The sequence below is a fragment of the Oncorhynchus mykiss genome, chromosome 4 (assembly GCF_057628025.1).
Source record: "Oncorhynchus mykiss isolate SJ-2025 chromosome 4, ASM5762802v1, whole genome shotgun sequence".
Lineage (NCBI taxonomy): Eukaryota > Metazoa > Chordata > Actinopteri > Salmoniformes > Salmonidae > Oncorhynchus > Oncorhynchus mykiss.
In genome coordinates, this window is record NC_143025.1 from 82,228,388 (window position 1) to 82,249,724 (window position 21,337).

The 21,337-nt window shown below is 41.2% G+C and overlaps 1 protein-coding gene and 1 long non-coding RNA gene across 41 annotated transcripts in view; both read left to right on the top strand.

Annotated features, from left to right (window-relative positions):
* Positions 1-11,311, top strand: part of LOC110521081 (myelin transcription factor 1-like protein) — a 158,230-nt gene extending 146,919 nt beyond the window's left edge. For 37 of the 38 annotated variants that reach the window (XM_090233163.1, XM_090233139.1, XM_036976123.2 and 34 more), the window contains one exon: positions 7,844-11,311. In XM_090233163.1, coding sequence (XP_090089289.1) covers positions 7,844-7,984 — 141 coding nt within the window. In that variant the 3' untranslated portion in view covers positions 7,985-11,311. The remainder of the gene's footprint in view (positions 1-7,843) is intronic. The other variant, XM_036976131.2, reaches the window with a different exon arrangement.
* A 2,304-nt stretch (positions 11,312-13,615) lies between these two features.
* On the top strand, positions 13,616-20,932 carry LOC110522507 (uncharacterized). 3 transcript variants are annotated; one of them, XR_016495464.1, is made up of 6 exons: positions 13,616-13,867; positions 14,048-14,309; positions 14,414-14,551; positions 16,847-16,896; positions 18,809-18,928; positions 20,627-20,932. It is a non-coding gene; the product is annotated as an uncharacterized LOC110522507 (long non-coding RNA). The 3 variants fall into 3 exon arrangements; XR_016495466.1 differs by lacking the exon at positions 20,627-20,932 and having other exon boundaries at positions 16,847-16,883; positions 18,809-20,235; XR_016495465.1 differs by lacking the exon at positions 13,616-13,867 and having other exon boundaries at positions 14,196-14,309; positions 16,847-16,883; positions 20,627-20,813.
* Positions 20,933-21,337: the final 405 nt, after the last annotated feature.

Below are 21,337 nucleotides of genomic sequence, written 5' to 3' on the forward strand. Positions count from 1 at the left end.
TATACTGTGTTAGTACAACCCCACTATACTGTGTTAGTACAACCCCACTATACTGTGTTAGTACAACCCCACTATACTGTGTTAGTACAACCCAACTATACAACCCCACTATACTATGTTAGTACAACCTCACTATACTGTGTTAGTACAACCCCACCATACTGTGTTAGTACAACCCCACTATACAACCCCACTATACTGTGTTAGTACAACCCCGACATACTGTGTTAGTACAACCCCACCATACAACCCCACTATACTGTGTTAGTACAACCCCACCATACTGTGTTAGTACAACCCCACCATACAACCTCACTATACTGTGTTAGTACAACCTCACTATACTGTGTTAGTACAACCCCACTATACTGTGTTAGTACAACCCCACTATACTGTGTTAGTACAAACCCACTATACAACCCCACTATACTGTGTTAGTACAACCCCACTATACTGTGTTAGTACAACCCAACTATACAACCCCACTATACTGTGTTAGTATAACCCCACTATACTGTGTTAGTCCAACCTCACTATACTGTGTTAGTACAACCTCACTATACTGTGTTAGTACAACCCCACTATACTGTGTTAGTACAACCCCACTATACTGTGTTAGTACAACCCCACTATACAACCCCACTATACTGTGTTAGTACAACCCCACTATACTATGTTAGTACAACCTCACTATACTGTGTTAGTACAACCCCACTATACTGTATTAGTACAACCCCACTATACTGTGTTAGTATAACCCCACAATACTGTGTTAGTCCAACCTCACTATACTGTGTTAGTACAACCTCACTATACTGTGTTAGTACAACCTCACTATACTGTGTTAGTACAACCCCACTATACTGTGTTAGTACAACCCCACTATACTGTGTTAGTACAACCCCACTATACAACCCCACCAAACTGTGTTATTACAACCCAAATATATAACCCCACTATACTGTGTTAGTACAACCCCACTATACAACCCCACTATACTGTGTTAGTACAACCCCACCATACTGTGTTAGTACAACCCCACCATTCAACCCCACTATATTGTGTTAGTACAACCGCACTATACAACCTCACTATACTGTGTTAGTACAACCCCACTATACTGTGTTAGTACAACCCCACTATACTGTGTTAGTACAACCCCACTATACAACCCCACTATACTGTGTTAGTACAACCCCACTATACTATGTTAGTACAACCTCACTATACTGTGTTAGTACAACCCCAATATACTGTGTTAGTACAACCCCACTATACAACCCCACCAAACTGTGTTATTACAACCCAAATATAGAACCCCACTATACTGTGTTAGTACAACCCCACTATACTGTGTTAGTACAACCCAACTATACAACCCCACTATACTATGTTAGTACAACCTCACTATACTGTGTAAGTACAACCCCACCATACTGTGTTAGTACAACCCCACTATACAACCCCACTATACTGTGTTAGTACAACCCCGACATACTGTGTTAGTACAACCCCACTATACTGTGTTAGTACAACCCCACTATACTGTGTTAGTACAACCCCACTATACTGTGTTAGTACAACCCAACTATACAACCCCACTATACTATGTTAGTACAACCTCACTATACTGTGTAAGTACAACCCCACCATACTGTGTTAGTACAACCCCACTATACAACCCCACTATACTGTGTTAGTACAACCCCGACATACTGTGTTAGTACAACCCCACCATACAACCCCACTATACTGTGTTAGTACAACCCCACTATACAACCCCACTATACTGTGTTAGTACAACCCCACCATACTGTGTTAGTACAACCCCACCATACAACCCCACTATACTGTGTTAGTACAACCCCAATATACTGTGTTAGTACAACCTCACTATACTGTGTTAGTACAACCTCACTATACTGTGTTAGTACAACCCCACTATACTGTGTTAGTACAACCCCACTATACTGTGTTAGTACAAACCCACTATACAACCCCACTATACTGTGTTAGTACAACCCCACTATACTGTGTTAGTCCAACCTCACTATACTGTGTTAGTACAACCTCACTATACTGTGTTAGTACAACCCCACTATACTGTGTTAGTACAACCCCACTATACTGAGTTAGTACAACCCCACTATACAACCCCACTATACTGTGTTAGTACAACCCCACTATACTATGTTAGTACAACCTCACTATACTGTGTTAGTACAACCCCAATATACTGTGTTAGTACAACCCCACTATACAACCCCACCAAACTGTGTTATTACAACCCCACTATACTGTGTTAGTACAACCCCACTATACAACCCCACTATACTGTGTTAGTACAACCCCACTATACTATGTTAGTACAACCTCACTATACTGTGTTAGTACAACCCCACTATACTGTGTTAGTACAACCCCACTATGCAACCCCACTATACTGTGTTAGTACAACCCCACCATACTGTGTTAGTACAACCCCACCATTCAACCCCACTATATTGTGTTAGTACAACCGCACTATACAACCCCACTACACTGTGTTAGTACAACCTCACTATACTGTGTTAGTACAACCTCACTATACTGTGTTAGTACAACCCCACTATACTCTGTTAGTACAACCCCACTATACTGTGTTAGTACAAACCCACTATACAACCCCACTATACTGTGTTAGTACAACCCCACTATACTGTGTTAGTACAACCCCACTATACTGTGTTAGTACAACCCCACTATACTGTGTTAGTACAACCCAACTATACAACCCCACTATACTGTGTTAGTATAACCCCACTATACTGTGTTAGTACAACCTCACTATACTGTGTTAGTACAACCCCACTATACTGTGTTAGTACAACCCCTCTATACTGTGTTAGTACAACCCCACTATACAACCCCACCAAACTGTGTTATTACAACCCAAATATATAACCCCACTATACTGTGTTAGTACAACCCCACTATACAACCCCACTATACTGTGTTAGTACAACCCCACCATACTGTGTTAGTACAACCCCACCATTCAACCCCACTATATTGTGTTAGTACAACCGCACTATACAACCCCACTATACTGTGTTAGTAAAACCTCACTATACTGTGTTAGTACAACCCCACCATACTGTGTTAGTACAACCCCACCATTCAACCCCACTATATTGTGTTAGTACAACCGCACTATACAACCCCACTATACTGTGTTAGTACAACCCCACTATACTGTGTTAGTACAAACCCACTATACAACCCCACTATACTGTGTTAGTACAACCCCACTATACTGTGTTAGTACAACCCAACTATACAACCCCACTATACTGTGTTAGTATAACCCCACTATACTGTGTTAGTACAACCTCACTATACTGTGTTAGTACAACCTCACTATACTGTGTTAGTACAACCCCACTATACTGTGTTAGTACAACCCCTCTATACTGTGTTAGTACAACCCCACTATACAACCCCACTATACTGTGTTAGTACAACCCCACCAAACTGTGTTATTACAACCCAAATATATAACCCCACTATATTGTGTTAGTACAACCGCACTATACAACCCCACTATACTGTGTGAGTACAACCTCACTATACTGTGTTAGTACAACCTCACTATACTGTGTTAGTACAACCCCACTATACTGTGTTAGTACAACCCCAATATACTGTGTTAGTACAAACCCACTATACAACCCCACTATACTGTGTTAGTACAACCCCACTATACTGTGTTAGTACAACCCCACTATACTGTGTTAGTACAACCCCACTATACTGTGTTAGTACAACCTCACTATACTGTGTTAGTACAACCCCACTATACTGTGTTAGTACAACCCCACTATACAACCCCACCATACTATGTTAGTACAACCCCACTATACTATGTTAGTATAACCCCAATATACTGTGTTAGTAAAAAACAACCCTATACAAACCCACTACATTGTGTTAGTACAACCCCACTATACTGTGTTAGTACAACCCCACTATACTGTGTTAGTACAACCCTACCATATAACCCCACTATTCTGTGTTAGTATAACCCCACAATACTGTGTTAGTATAACCCCACTATACTCTGTTAGTACAACCCCACTACACTGTTTTAGTACAACCCCACTATACTGTGTTAGTACAACCCCACTATACTGTGTTAGTATAACCCCACTATACTGTGTTAGTACAACCTCACTATACTGTGTTAGTACAACCCCACTATACAGCCCCACTATACTGTCTTAGTACAACCCCACTATACTGTGTTAGTATAACCCCACTATACAACCCCACTATACTGTGTTAGTACAACCCCACTATACTGTGTTAGTATAACCCCACTATACTGTTTTAGTATAACCCCACTATACAACCCCACTATACTGTGTTAGTAAAACCCCACAATACTGTGTTAGTACAACCCCACTATACTGTGTTAGTATAACCCCACTATACAACCCCACTATACTGTGTTAGTATAACCCCACTATAGAACCCCACTATACTGTGTTAGTATAACCCGACTATACTGTGTTAGTACAACCCCACTATACAACCCCACTATACTGTGTTAGTACAACCCCAAAATACAACCCCACTATACTGTGTTAGTACAACCCCACTATACAACCCCACTATACAACCCCACTATACTGTGTTAGTACAACCCCACGATACTGTGTTAGTACAACCCCACTATACTGTGTTAGTACAACCACACTATACAACCCCACTATACTGTGTTAGTACAACCCCACTATACAACCCCACTATACTGTGTTAGTACAACCCCACTATACTGTGTTAGTATAACCCCACTATACTGTGTTAGTATAACCCCACTATACAACCCCACTATACTGTGTTAGTACAACCCCACAATACTGTGTTAGTACAATCCCACTATACTGTGTTAGTATAACCCCACTATACAACCCCACTATACTATGTTAGTACAACCCCACTATACTATGTTAGTATAACCCCAATATACTGTGTTAGTAAAAACCCCCTATACAAACCCACTACACTGTGTTAGTACAACCCCACAATACTGTGTTAGTACAATCCCACTATACTGTGTTAGTATAACCCCACAATACTGTGTTAGTACAACCCCACAATACTGTGTTAGTACAATCCCACTATACTGTGTTAGTACAACCCCACTATACTGTGTTAGTATAACCACACTATACAACCCCACTATACTGTGTGAGTACAACCTCACTATACTGTGTTAGTACAACCTCACTATACTGTGTTAGTACAACCTCACTATACTGTGTTAGTACAACCCCACTATACTGTGTTAGTACAACCCCACTATATAACCCCACTATACTGTGTTAGTACAACCCCAAAATACAACCCCACTATACTGTGTTAGTACAACCCCACTATACAACCCCACTATACTGTGTTAGTACAACCCCACGATACTGTGTTAGTACAACCCCACTATACTGTGTTAGTACAACCACACTATACAACAAAACTATACTGTGTTAGTACAACCCCACTATACAACCCCACTATACTGTGTTAGTACAACCCCACTATACTGTGTTAGTATAACCCCACTATACTGTGTTAGTATAACCCCACTATACAACCCCACTATACTGTGTTAGTACAACCCCAACATACTGTGTTAGTACAATCCCACTATACTATGTTAGTATAACCCCAATATACTGTGTTAGTAAAAAACCCCTATACAAACCCACTACACTGTGTTAGTACAACCCCACAATACTGTGTTAGTACAATCCCACTATACTGTGTTAGTATAACCCCACTATACAACCCCATTATACTGTGTTAGTACAACCCCACAATACTGTGTTAGTACAATCCCACTATACTGTGTTAGTACAACCCCACTATACTGTGTTAGTACAACCCCACAATACTGTGTTAGTACAATCCCACTATACTGTGTTAGTACAACCCCACTATACTGTGTTAGTATAACCCCACTATACTGTGTGAGTACAACCTCACTATACTGTGTTAGTACAACCTCACTATACTGTGTTAGTACAACCCCACTATACTGTGTTAGTACAACCCCACTATACTGTGTTAGTACAAACCCACTATACAACCCCACTATACTGTGTTAGTACAACCCCACTATACTGTGTTAATACAACCCCACTATACTGTGTTAGTACAACCCCACTATACTGTGTTAGTACAACCCAACTATACAACCCCACTATACTGTGTTAGTATAACCCCACTATACTGTGTTAGTACAACCTCACTATACTGTGTTAGTACAACCTCACTATACTGTGTTAGTACAACCCCACTATACTGTGTTAGTACAACCCCACTATACAACCCCACCATACTATGTTAGTACAACCCCACTATACTATGTTAGTATAACCCCAATATACTGTGTTAGTAAAAAACACCCCTATACAAACCCACTACACTGTGTTAGTACAACCCCACTATACTGTGTTAGTACAACCCCACTATACTGTGTTAGTACAACCCCACCATATAACCCCACTATTCTGTGTTAGTATAACCCCACAATACTGTGTTAGTATAACCCCACTATACTCTGTTAGTACAACCCCACTACACTTTTTTAGTACAACCCCACTATACTGTGTTAGTACAACCCCACTATACTGTGTTAGTATAACCCCACTATACTGTGTTAGTACAACCTCACTATACAGCCCCACTATACTGTGTTAGTACAACCCCACTATACTGTGTTTGTATAACCCCACTATACAACCCCACTATACTGTGTTAGTACAACCCCACTATACTGTGTTAGTATAACCCCACTATACTGTGTTAGTATAACCCCACTATACAACCCCACTATACTGTGTTAGTACAACCCCACAATACTGTGTTAGTACAACCCCACTATACTGTGTTAGTATAACCCCACTATACAACCCCACTATACTGTGTTAGTATAACCCCACTATACTGTGTTAGTACAACCCCACTATACAACCCCACTATACTGTGTTAGTACAACCCCAAAATACAACCCCACTATACTGTGTTAGTACAACCCCACTATACAACCCCACTATACAACCCCACTATACTGTGTTAGTACAACCCCACGATACTGTGTTAGTACAACCCTACTATACTGTGTTAGTACAACCACACTATACAACCCCACTATACTGTGTTAGTACAACCCCACTATACTGTGTTAGTATAACCCCACTATACAACCCCACTATACTGTGTTAGTACAACCCCACAATACTGTGTTAGTACAATCCCACTATACTGTGTTAGTAAAAACCCCCTATACAAACCCACTACACTGTGTTAGTACAACCCCACAATACTGTGTTAGTACAATCCCACTATACTGTGTTAGTATAACCCCACTATACAACCCCACTATACTGTGTTAGTACAACCCCACAATACTGTGTTAGTACAATCCCACTATACTGTGTTAGTACAACCCCACTATACTGTGTTAGTACAACCCCACAATACTGTGTTAGTACAATCCCACTATACTGTGTTAGTACAACCCCACTATACTGTGTTAGTATAACCCCACTATACTGTTAGTATAACTCCACTATACTGTGTTAGTACAACCTTACTATACTGTGTTAGTACAACCTCACTATACTGTCCTGACAATGTTTGCAGCTGTCAATGTCCTTCCCTGACCAATTTTCATTTTCCTCCTCTCCATTCTCTATGAAAACAAAATGAATTGATCATCACAATGATACCATACTGAATCTGACTGCTGAACGTACACTATGTACCATTGTCCTTATTGGTTCTTTTTTTCCCCTCACAGGAGCCAATGAATGAACAAAACTTTGACACTTATGTGAGTACTTTGACAGACATGTACACCCATCAGGACCAATACCAGAGTCCAGAGAACAAGGAACTATTGGAGAACATCAAACAAGCGGTGCAAGGCATCCAAGTGTAGTAGCCTATCTTCTGGCCAAAAGGCCCAGTCTGAGGCCAAATCAAATGATGTTAAAGCAACAAATAAAGGTCAAAAGAGAATGGATTATGATTGTTGCTGCTGTAATTTACCGTAGTATTTATTTTATTCATTATGCTGTAATGCTCTGAGCTCCATTGTAATGGGTTTTCTGCCTTGCTTTAAAAATAGTTCCCAATGGCAAAAGTTTCAAAGAACATTCACGTTTTGTACATTTTCATATGACCTAATATAATGTGATGTACTGTTTATAGCTGCTAATGTATGCACATTTTAGTGTATATGTATTTATTAATTGTAAGCTTGTATCATTCATTATTTTAACGATATTGATAAAAAGGACAAAACTGAGTGCCACGGGTAGGGTGCCAGATGAGGGCAATGTGAAGACCAATCAGAACTGAGTGCCACGGGTGGGGAGCCAGATGAGGGCAATGTGAGGACCAATCAGAACTGAGTGCCACGGGTGAGGAGCCAGATGAGGGCAATGTGAGGACCAATCAGAACTGAGTGCCACGGGTGGGGAGCCAGATGAGGACAATGTGAGGACCAATCATTTTTAGATAAGCTTTTCTCTAAGTATGTCATAGAAAACAAAAATGACCTTTGGTGTGAAGATTGTTTAATGGATGTAAATGTATTGATTTTTGTAACAATGTTTGAAAAACTCTTTGTCTTCAGTGGTCTGTGTGAACACTAATAATAATGTCTGTGTTTAAATCAAGTTTAAGAAGAAACCATGTATAAATATGACACATTTTAAACATCATGACACGGAAACTGCTAACTGGTCCAACTCCCATAACCTAGAATGACACTTCATTTACTTAGAAATAAAACGTCTTAGTAATCTGTGTTGTTAAAAACACACAGTTAGATGTCCAACTCCCATAACCTAGAATGACTATACTTCATTTAGTTGGAAATAAAACGTCTTAGTAATCTGTGTTGTTAAAAACACACAGCGAGATGTCCAACTCCCATAACCTAAAACGACTATACTTCCATTTACTTAGAAATAAAAAGTCTTAGTAATCTGTGTTGTTAAAAACACAGAGCGAGATGTCCAACGAACAATGGCTATGGAAAATATAAAGGAGACAATCTAGCATTACTAATTTATTTGAATTCTATTGAATACTTAGTAGGACCACTTATCAGCAATATTGGTATAACAATGATTACATCACTTGTTTAGATATGGGATGCAATCGATATAGAAAAAGTTTGGGTATATGCAATTTCTTATAAATGAAATTATAGCTGATAAAACTCTTTTTACTAACAATGTAAATGTATTAAGTTTTGTATAAATCTTTTAATACAATCATGTTTTAGAAATTCAACGTGGGGAGATCAGTTCCAAAATGAACGATGGATGAGTTAATGAGTTTCGTTCTTTTCATGTTACATTTTGCACAGGGACACCTTTGTTTCCATGTTTTGATGTTTTGATTGAAACTTAAAGAGGTACTTGAAAGCTCAAATTGATGGTCAGAGGTTTTGTAGAAAAGTTATCTTTACAATGGCTGATTGATGCGCTCGACTTACAGGGTCAACGTCCTTCATTAATCATAGTATATTATTGCACTTGTTCAGTTGAAATGTCTTTGCGATCATGCATCTATGTGTCTGAGCCACAACACATTACATGAGATAAAGACTGCTCTTTGATTCAGTCCTAAAAGTGGATATATTGGTAAAAAAAAACATGTTATTGATATGCATTATAACAGCAAAGAATGCTAACCAACAACAGTGACATTGGTAATAGTGGTCTATGATTGTTTCTATGATTGATGACAATTTCATGAGTAAATTGCAATCACTTTCTAGGAGACACCCTTAATAAATGTATTCATAGTACTTAAAGGCCCAATGCAGTCAAAAACATGATTTTTCTGTGTTTCATTTATATTTCCGCACATTGAGTTTGGAATAATACTGTGAAATTGTGAAAATTATGTTAATGCGCTTTTCGTGTAAGAGCTGTTTTAAAAGACTGCCTGAAATTTCTGCCTGTTTTGGTGGGATGGAGTTTTGGCTGTAAATTAGTTAAAAGACTAATAAGAAAGCGAGTTCCAAATCTCTGCCAATAACAGCTAGTTTTCAGTTTTCCCTTCCCCACTCAGACCACTCCCAGACAGTCCAAGAAAAAGTATTGCTTGAGAAATTGCTTTTTGCTGAGAAGCTATTTTTGTTTATTTTTGACCATTTTAATTGAAAACAATCACAGTAACCTACTTGTTTCCCAGAAAGGATTTGATATTGAGATAAAAACAGCTGAACTGGACCTTTAAAAACACCATTATAATGCAATGTAAGTGTCAATGTCAGCCCCCTATAATGCCGTTATCTTTTAAACATCAGCCAACTGCAGTAATCTACCCTTACATAGTAAGTACTTATTACTAATTAAATTTCCTATACAAATTGGCATAACCATGCGACTTGCACTTGCTGAAGATGACTCTACTAATGGATTATAAATGTGTTCTTAATACAGTTTATCGTGCATGCACTTCATGCGAGTATGAATATGGGTAAATAGAGAGAATGATTCACGTAAGACATATGTGGAAGTAAGTTTGTGTGTGGAGTCAACGAGACAGAGCTCCGTGAGTCAAGTTCACTTCAGACAACCCTTTTTGATAGTCAACCTGAGGGTGCTATAGTCATTGACCTGATCTCACAGGTGGAATGTGGACTTCTACTAGACTAGAGGTCCACATTCCATTTGACTCCTCATGTCCGTGTCTAAAGCTTTGTGTCAGCAGCTTATTGCCAATATAGCAAAGCTTTAGACAGATCGACAGCTTCTACTATTTTTCTTTAGTCAATTATTCTTACTGATACAAAGGAAATGGGAATTTTAAGCACAAATCTGCTGCTCACCAACAGTCAGTTCATATTGTAATATCAAATGTTAAAGTTTATCTGTAATTATTTACATACAGAACACTAACATGTCACATGCTAGAATGCAGAATAATTTTCGTATTAATATTTGGGAATTCATGAATTTATTAAACTGCTACAATTATAATTTATTTTGAGTAATGCTTTGATGAAAATGATTTTATACTAAATGTATTTCCTTCTCTCCTTTCCCCTGCCCCCTCTTGCAAACTTTCCAACTTAATTTTGGTACCACATGGCATGATTTTTGTTGATCTATCATTTTTGTTGTATATGTTTAAAATCACAAGTTGCTATGATATTTCATTTGAAATTGTGACGTTTGTACGATTTTTATCATGCTGGTGTTAACATCTCTTACTCTGAATAAAACGTGTGTTGCAACACTAACTTGTACTGTTTCCGAAAATGATTGCCTCAAACATTGTTGAAGAAGAGTATGAGAAGAGAAATAGCCTCGTCAGAGAGCATTGGTGCAGAGTCACTTACCTGACTTGATCAGAGCAGCTGCAAGTTATGTGAAGCTAGCCACAAAAAGGATTAGCCACAATAGTGGAATTTACGGTTTGCCTTTAAAATAAACTTTCTCAATGAAAGTCAAGCAAATAATATATATTGTGGAATCATGCCATAATCGAATAGATGATGCTAAACTAGGTTGGAATGTTCTTATATAAATTCAACAAAAGACAATCAGTTAAAAATCTGTTGAAACCACATTGGATGTATTAGACTTTAGAATAGCATTAGGGGCATACTTATTTCACTGTACAGCATCATCTATGGATTGTGGATCAAAGACATGTGGTATCAGTCTACTGACTTCGTGACCCCCAGAGAACATTAGCCGTAGCTCTTATTGCAGGACTCTGAAACCACTGTGAATTGAGCCACATTTATTGTACCAGTCAACCTACTATGTGCATTTCATTGATCCCCAATCATTAGGTAAAGCTGCACAATGCAATATGAATGTCAATGCACACAATAGACTGACTGGGGAGGTGATTTCCCACAGTCAAAGTCCCGCAATAAGAGCTAATATTTGCTAAACACTTCACAGTTGTGTTCTCTGGGTGTCAACACGTAGACTGATACCCCACTTCATTTCTCCACATTCCAACACTCCATTCATGTTTAACATTACCTCGTCTGAAAATTGCATGATTCCACCAATTGTAACTTTCTGCGTTACTTTCAAAGATGGATTTTTATTTTGAATGCGAACAGCAAATTCCACTATTGTGACAAGCTTCACAACACATAACCGGGTCCGGTCAAGACATAGTAGCCAGATGAAGCTAGCTGGCTGCTTATAAATGTAGTTTTGGGCAACAGGGTTAAGTAGTTGGCTAGCTAGTTATTTCAATGGGAGAACAACAACAAGTGGCCTAGCGAATACTTACTCACATAGATTCCTAAATCATTGCTAAGAATATTGAACATGACTGTTCATTGTTTTCAGGCTGGTTGCATTGGTGCTAGCTAGGTACCAAGCTAAAGCTGGCTAGACACCACAGAATTTGCTAATAACATCTGTATCAAAGATATTTGCAAAAAAATGTATCCTTCTCGTTTGAACCTGAGCTAATTTCAAACGCTCAAACAGATGTTTTCCCATTCGGTCGAACTAATGATGCCTTATTACCAACGCTGGATTGTCCAGCTTTGACAGTGATCGTAATGCGGCCGCTCAGCTTGCACGTGCAAATTCAGCACACACAACATTCTATAATATAAATGTGTTATTTGACGTGTCAAATTAAAAGCTTATTTGAGCGTCGAATATGGAGGGTTATTTGACGTGCATCTTTTTTTGATTTGCCGCAAAAATCTAAACGGTGTGAGCTCCCGGGTGGCGCAGTGGTCGAAATAGACACTGCATCTCAGTGCAAGAGGCGTCACTACAGTCCCTGGTTCGATTCGAAGCTGTATCACATCCGGCCGTGATTGGGAGTCCCATAGGGTGGCGCACAATTGGCCCAGCGTCGTTTGCGCGGGTGTGCACACAGCGTTTAGCCGGGGTAGGCAGTCATTGTAAATTAGAGTTTGTTCTTAATGACTTGGTTAGTTAAATAAAGGTTACATTTTAATAAAACAATGTTATTGTAAAGGCACACAACTGTGAGAGAGAACACTACGGAACAAATGTCACGACCAACCATTCCCAAACCTTAGGACAGTGTAGCCTAGTAGGTATTGCACCTTGACACATGAGACAGGTCAGCAAATCAACAGCAACTTCAATCAAAATATCTGATAGACATTTTCAATTCAGTCGTATCTCTCTGTGACTCAGTCATTGTGGCACTAAAGACATGCATGTATCCACAGTTTCGCTCGTGCAAGGAGCAGGCGCTGGATTTGCAGGTGACTTTTTCCTGGAATCGGTGTTGCTGAATTATCAGAGGGCTGCCCTGTCCTCTGTTTGTTTTGGTTGTCAGCTGAAAGAAACATGTCTGCAACGGAGAACGACACTGAGTTGCGGGATCTTTTGATCCAAACCCTAGAAAACAATGGGGTGTTGAATAATAAACTAAAGGTACGTACGTAGCTATATAACTTGTGAAGCTATGTTGAAAGGACAGTTTAAAGACTGAGAATGTTGCTGTAACACAGCTAACGTTAACATTTCGCAATAGCTACATAGATAGCACAGTGGTAACGTTAGCTGGCTATCTGGCCCGCGGTGAAGTCCCCGGTTTACTGTCATGGGATCTAGTGAGCTAGCTAGCTTCTAACTGGATAACCAACTGCGAGTCAACTAGCTAACTCATTTATAAGTATACATATTTAGATACTTAGTTACCTATCTAGTGTATAGCTAACTCGTTTATGCGGCCCACTTGCTTTGGTCAACACCCTCTTTTTGGTGTTCTGGTATTTTGCATGGCAGAAATGCGCGCTGCGGTCTTCCTGGCCATGGATGAACAAGCTTGAGTGGAGGTAAGATAGATAACTAGCTGACTTTGGGAGGGTATTCCAAAAAATCCTGAAAGTTTAGGGCTACTTATTGCTTCTCTTTAATAATGACTTAATTGTATGGATGTGTCTAAAGCAAATGATCTATCCACATCTGCATAACCTTTGACTCTCATTCACCCCCCCCCCCCCCCCCCCACACAGAATAAAACTCCACTTGTCAATGAAAACTTGAAGACATGTCTTAACACAGAGGATGGTAAACCAGGGTTTTATTATCCACCATGATTGTCATAATCTGCTCATCCCATAATCAATGTACTTTACAATTACTCATTTTTTTCATGATGAGGTTGATCATATCCTTCCATTTGTATGATGCCTGGTGGCCAGCCTTATCATAGACTTCCTGCAGGTGTTCCACATAGACTTCACGCTTGCTGTCTTCCAGCCAGAGATCAACTCAGTGAGTGTGTTACTCCCAGTGGATGGGGCTGGCCTGATATTTGGTCAAATAAAATACTTGCAAATATCAGTGCTGCATTCACTGTGTGTGTGTTTTATTTTCAGCTAAATGGCCTGGACAGCTGTGAGCAGGTGTCTCATGATCTGGGTATCACTGAGACCGATATGAATAGGACCACTCCTCTGCTGCTTGAGCTTGTCAAGAGAGGCAGACACAGGGAGAAGGCCTCCATCTTCTCAGCGGTAAAGACACACCAGTACACAGGGCTTAACATTTTACTTACATTTATTCATTTACATACATTAGCGTATTCTTTTGCTCTCCAAAGAGACTCTGACATTAGCAGTTGTCCAAACCCGAAAACCCGAAGCCTTGCTGATTTGATTGTGCTCTTAAATGGCTATCCTTCACCTCCTGTTGTGTTTTTTCCCCCCCATCCAAATGGAGTGTCCAGCTTGTGGATATAATGGACCGCTTTCCTGCTCTGTTCCCCCTCTGCTTTCCTGCTCTGTTCCCCCTCTGCTTTCCTGCTCTGTTCCCCCTCTGCTTTCCTGCTCTGTTCCTCCTCTGCTTTCCTTCTCTGTTCCCCCTCTGCTTTCCTGCTCTGTTCCCCCTCTGCTTTCCTGCTCTGTTCCCCCTCTGCTTTCCTGCTCTGTTCCCCCTCTGCTTTCCTGATCTGTTCCCCCTCTGCTTTCCTGCTCTGTTCCCCCTCTGCTTTCCTGCTCTGTTCCCCCTCTGCTTTCCTGCTCTGTTCCCCCTCTGCTTTCCTGCTCTGTTCCTCCTCTGCTTTCCTGCTCTGTTCCCCCTCTGCTTTCCTGCTCTGTTCCCCCTCTGCTTTCCTGCTCTGTTCCCCCTCTGCTTTCCTGCTCTGTTCCCCCTCTGCTTTCCATCTCTGTTCTCCCTCTGCTTTCCTGCTCTGTTCTCCCTCTGCTTTCCTGCTCTGTTCTCCCTCTGCTTTCCTGCTCTGTTCTCCCTCTGCTTTCCTGCTCTGTTCTCCCTCTGCTTTCCTGCTCTGTTCTCCCTCTGCTTTCCTGCTCTGTTCTCCCTCTGCTTTCCTGCTCTGTTCTCCCTCTGCTTTCCTGCTCTGTTCTCCCTCTGCTTTCCTGCTCTGTTCCTCCTCTGCTTTCCTGTTCTGTTCTCCCTCTGCTTTCCTGCTCTGTTCCTCCTCTGCTTTCCTGCTCTGTTCTCCCTCTGCTTTCCTGCTCTGTTCTCCCTCTGCTTTCATGCTCTGTTCTCCCTCTGCTTTCCTGCTCTGTTCTCCCTCTGCTTAACCCTACTTAACCCTGTTCTCCCTCTGCTTTCGCTGCTCAAAATCAATGGGGGACCCCGGTCAGTAATTCGACCATGATTACTAGATAGCTTGCTAGACTCATTTACCAATCTAAAAAATGTTAACTAGCCTAGGTAATTGAGTGACTGACATAACAAGAGAAACTGCTGATGCACAACCAAATGTAGAAATTGTATTTTACTATTCTAACTTTAAACAGTAAGTTGAGACCCAGACTGGGTTCTTATTTGATCCACGGGCCACCAGTTGCCCGGCACTGGCCTACAACATGAACACACAGATGTTATCATTTATACAACAACATTTAGGCTGTTTGTCAATAGACCTGAGCTGCCCGGAAAGAAAAGAAACTTAGTATATCTCATGGTTGTCATTGACTACCAAATGCAGATATAACTAACAAATGCTAATATTATCTGGGTCATAAGAATGAATCGTGCTTGAAAGGTTGAGATGATTGAGTGAAAATGGTTTTCCTGTTGATCAGTGAGTTTCTGACATAACAAGTTTGTCCTACTTTCTTCCAGTCATGTTTCATACTCTGCTCAAAACAGCAGAATGAGCTCACGTGGCTAATCTAGCATGCTAATGCTTACTGAGAACTCTGTGGGCCACAAAGGTGCACATGAATAACTAGCATGTAACACCACAAAGGACAGTTTGAATCAGGTTATGTAGATATGAATCTCATGCTCACAAGTTGGTTTGTTTTCCCCAGGAGGCTGCCTTTAAAAAGCAGCAAATTCCTTTGAAAACAACCTATGTGGCATCGATATGAGTCAAATGTATTAGTGTCAAATTTGACTGCAAAGTGGAAATAGGATCATTTTGGTCATAAAGTCAGTCTCATCTAAAATGGACATTGGGCATACGTGAGTCACAACGGGTAAATTAAGGTTGGGTTTTGATTTGACGATGCCCACTAACATGGTGTTGAACAGTTGTGGTGATTGCTCTCTATCCAATAGCATAGACAGTGAGACAGACCTGCCCATCAGTCAGACTTTATTTGCACAAGACAAGTCACACATTTTTTTAAATTGATAAACACCTTAGTTAAATGTGCAACTAAAACATTCTTGGCAAAAATGTACAAATGTATTACAGATTTCTTGAGTTATCTTAATTATTCTTTGGATATTGAGGAAGTGAAATAGGCTACAGTGTCATGAGGGACAGAACATCATAAAATGCAAATGAATTACTTAAAAATCATACAATGTGATTTTCTGGATTTTTGTTTTAGATTCCGTCTCACAGTTGAAGTGTACCTATGATAAAAGGTACACATGCTTTGTAAGTAGGAAAACCTGCAAAATCGGCAGTGTATCAAATACTTGTTCTCCCCACTGTAGCTAATAGGTTAATTCTCAACTGTCCTAATGGTTGATATACACTGCTCAAAAAAATAAAGGGAACACTAAAATAACGCATCCTAGATCTGAATGAATGAAATATTCTTATGAAATACCTTTTTCTTTACATAGTTGAATGTGCTGACAACAAAATCACACAAATTATCAATGGAAATTAAATTTATCAACCCATGGAGGTCTGGATTTGGAGTCACACTCTAAATTAAAGTGGAAAACCACACTACAGGCTGATCCAACTTTGATGTAATGTCCTTAAAACAAGTCAAAATTAGGTATGTGTGTGGCCTCCACGTGTCTGTATGACCTCCCTACAACGCCTGGGCATGCTCCTGATGAGGTGGCGGATGGTCTCCTGAGGGATCTCCTCCCAGACCTGGACTAAAGCATCTGCCAATTCCTGGACAGTCTGTGGTGCAACGGAGCGAGACATGATGTCCCAGATGTGCTCAATTGGATTCAGGTCTGGGGAACGGGCGGGCCATTCCATAGCACCAATGCCTTCCTCTTGCAGGAACTGCTGACACACTCCAGCCACATGAGGTCTAGCATTGTCTTGCATTAGGAGGAACCCAGGGCCAACCGCACCAGCATATGGTCTCACAAGGGGTCTGAGGATCTCATCTCGGTACCTAATGGCAGTCAGGCTACCTATGGAGGGCTGTGCGGCCCCCCAAAGAAATGCCACCCCACACCATGACTGACCCACCTCCAAACCGGTCATGCTGGAGGATGTTGCAGGCAGCAGAACGTTCTCCACGGCGTCTCCAGACTCTGTCACGTCTGTTACATGTGCTCAGTGTGGTGAATTTGCCAATCTTGGTGTTGTCTGGCAAATGCTAAACGTCCTGCACGGTGTTGGGCTGTAAGCCCAACCCCCACCTGTGGACGTCGGGTCCTCATACCACCCTCATGGAGTCTGTTTCTGACCGTTTGAGCAGACACATGCACATTTGTGGCCTGCTGGAGGTCATTTTGCAGGGCTCTGGCAGTGCTCCACCTGCTCCTCCTTGCACAAAGGCGGAGGTAGCGGTCCTGCTGCTGGGTTGTTGCCCTCCTACAGCCTCCTCCACATCTCCTGATGTACTGGCCTGTCTCCTGGTAGCGCCTCCATGCTCTGGACACTACGCTGACAGACACAGCAAACCTTCTTGCCACAGCTCGCATTGATGTGCCATCCTGGATGAGCTGCACTACCTGAGCCACTTGTGTGGATGGACTCCGTCTCATGCTACCACTAGAGTGAAAGCACCGCCAGCATTCAAAAGTGATCAAAACATCAGCCAGGAAGCATAGGAACTGAGAAGTGGTCTGTGGTCACCACCTGCAGAACCACTCCTTTATTGGGGGTGTCTTGCTACTTGCCTATAATTTCCACCTGTTGTCTATTCCATTTGCACAACAGCATGTGAAATTTATTGTCATTGTCATTCCCTTTATTTGTTTGAGCAGTGTAGTAGGTAAGACTAACATAGCTACTGGGTTAGTTCTCAACTGTCCTAATGGTTGATATAGTAGGTAAGACTAACATAGCTACTGGGTTAGTTCCTAACTGTCCTAATGGTTGATTTAGTAGGTAAGACTAACATAGCTACTGGGTTAGTTCCTAACTGTCCTAATGGTTGACATAGTAGGTAAGACTAACATAGCTAATGGGTTAGTTGTCAACATTTCCTCGCAAATATTTCCGTGCCACAACTAACTCTTCCTGTCGCTTCAAGTCTTCTTACCATTTGCAAATAAATGCGAGCTAACCCACTCAAATAAACAGAAGCAACTTTAAACGTCTGTTTTTATGTTATTTTTGTTGTCTTGTTCCTTATGGTACCACACAGGGCGAGGAGGGCAGCCACAGTGACACCAGTCTGAACTTCGTCTCTCTAAAGGGTAAAGGTCAGGGTCACGTGGTGTCGAGGCACAGCGACCCTCTGCCTAAACCACAGAACCTACGGCTGGTGAGGATGCTTTGACCACTGGGAAGTTGACGACCACAGGCTTTGTTTCTAGGCCCCTTACATTAAAGAGATGGAACATGTAGACCCATGTGATACTCTATTGAACAGGTGTGCTGCTCCATGATCAATCACATAAGTAATGCGTTAGTGATAAATGTAAAACATGCATGTCATTAATATTAGCGTAAAAATGTATCATGACAAATCTTGGAACCATATATCTAAGAATCTTAAAATGCAGAGTTGTTAATCAACTCTGAGGGGTTAGGTCTGTTTGGAAAAAGTGGTGCTGCGGGATATGTTTGTGACATTGTAGCCATCCTGCCGTAATTTGTGTAGAGCAGTGCGGCTCTGCCCACTGAATGTTCTCTCTTCTGTCATGCTGCGTATGGAAGTAGTAGTGTCCCCCTGACTAAGAGTAATTCAGGGGCCAGTCTGTAACAAGAAAAACAGTCAGAAAGAGTAAGTATGTCTTCACTGTAAACTCAATGAGGTGGGCTCATTACATTGACTCGTAGTTGGAAATGCAGGGCTGTGATCATTAGGTAGCACCGTAACAAAGAATTTTGCAACTTTCAGTCAGTTTTCTTCCGTTTTGGTGCCTGATGAACACAACTCTGTTCTATCTATAGTAGGTCATCTGAAATATACAGTTGAAGTTGGAAATGTACGTACACCTTAGCCAAATACATTTAAACTCCATTTTCACAATTCCTGACATTGTAATCCTAGTAAAAATTCCCTGTCTTAGGTCAGTTAGGATCACCACTTTATTTTAAGAATGTGAAATGTCAGAATGATAGTAGAGTGATTTATTTCAGCTTTTATTTCTTTCATCACATTCCCAGTGGGTCAGAAGCTTACATACACTTTATTAGTATTTGGTAGCGTTGCCTTTAAATTGTTTAACTTGGGTCAAACGTTTCGTGTAGCCTTCCACAAGCTTCCAACAAGAAGTTGGGTGAATTATGGCCCATTCCTTCTGTCAGAGCTGGTGTAACTGAGTCAGGTTTGTAGGCCTCCTTGCTCGCACACACTTTTTCAGTTCTGCCCACACATTTTCTATAGGATTGAGGTCAGGGCTTTGTGATTGCCACTCCAATACCTTGACTTTGTTGTCCTTAAGCCATTTTGCCACAACTTTGGAAGTATGCTTGGGGTCATTGTCCATTTGGAAGACCCATTTGCAACCAAGCTTTAACTGATGTCTTGAGAAGTTGCTTCAATATATCCACACAATTTCCCTCCCTCATGATGCCATCTATTTTGTGAAGCGCACCAGTCCCTCCTGCAGCAAAGCACCCCCACAACATGATGCTGCCACCCCCGTGCTTCACGGTTGGGATGGTGTTCTTCGGCGTGCAAGCATCCCCCTTTTTCCTCCAAAACATAACAATGGTCATTATGGCCAAACAGTTCTATTTTTGTTTAATCAGACCAGAGGACATTTCTCCAAAAAGTACGATCTTTGTCCCTATGTGCAGTTGCAAACCGTAATCTGTCTTTTTTTATGGCGGTTTTAGAGCAGTGGCTTTTTCCTTGCTGAGCGGCCTTTCAGGTTATGTCGATATAGGCCTCGTTTTACTGTGGATATAGATACTTTTCTACCTGATTCCTCCAGCATCTTCACAGGTTCCTTTGCTGCTGTTCTGGGATTGATTTGCACTTTTCACACCAAAGTACGTTCATCTCTAGGAGACAGGCCTTGCCTCTTCAGTTCATCCCCCAGGAGAGCAGCAGGTTTGGGGAGGGGAGTGGGCAGCAGCACCCTGGTCTCCCTTTTGGACCTGGCCAGCCAACGGAGTGCTGCAGGTGGGGGGGTCCCACGCAGGAGAATCCCACCACAAAGACCTCTCAGGCAGCAGGAACGGTGAGAGAAGCATGTGTGTGTAAGGAAGATATACAAAGCATTAAGAACACCTTCCTAATATTGAGTTGCACCCCCTTTTGCCCTCAGAACAGCCTTAATTCTTCGAGGCATGGACTCTACAAGTTGTAGGAAAGGTGGCATCCTATAATGGTGCCACGTTGAAAGTCACTGAGCTTCAGTAAAGCCATTCTACTGCCAATGTTTGTCTATGGAGATGGCATGGCTGTGTGCTCAATTTCATACCTGTCAGCAACAGGTGTGCCTGAAATAGCAGAATCCTCTCATTTGAATGGGTGTCCACATACAGTGCACTCTGAATGTTTTCAGACCCCTTCACTTTCCATATTTTGTTACATTATAGCCTTATTCTAAAAATGATTCAATATTTTTTTCCCCATAATGACAAAGCAAAAACATGTATTAAATTGTAAACTGAAATCACATTTACATAAGTATTCAGACCCTATACTCAGTACTTTGTTGAAGCACCCTTGGCAGTGATTACAGCCTTGAGTCTTCTTGGGTATGCTGCTACAAGC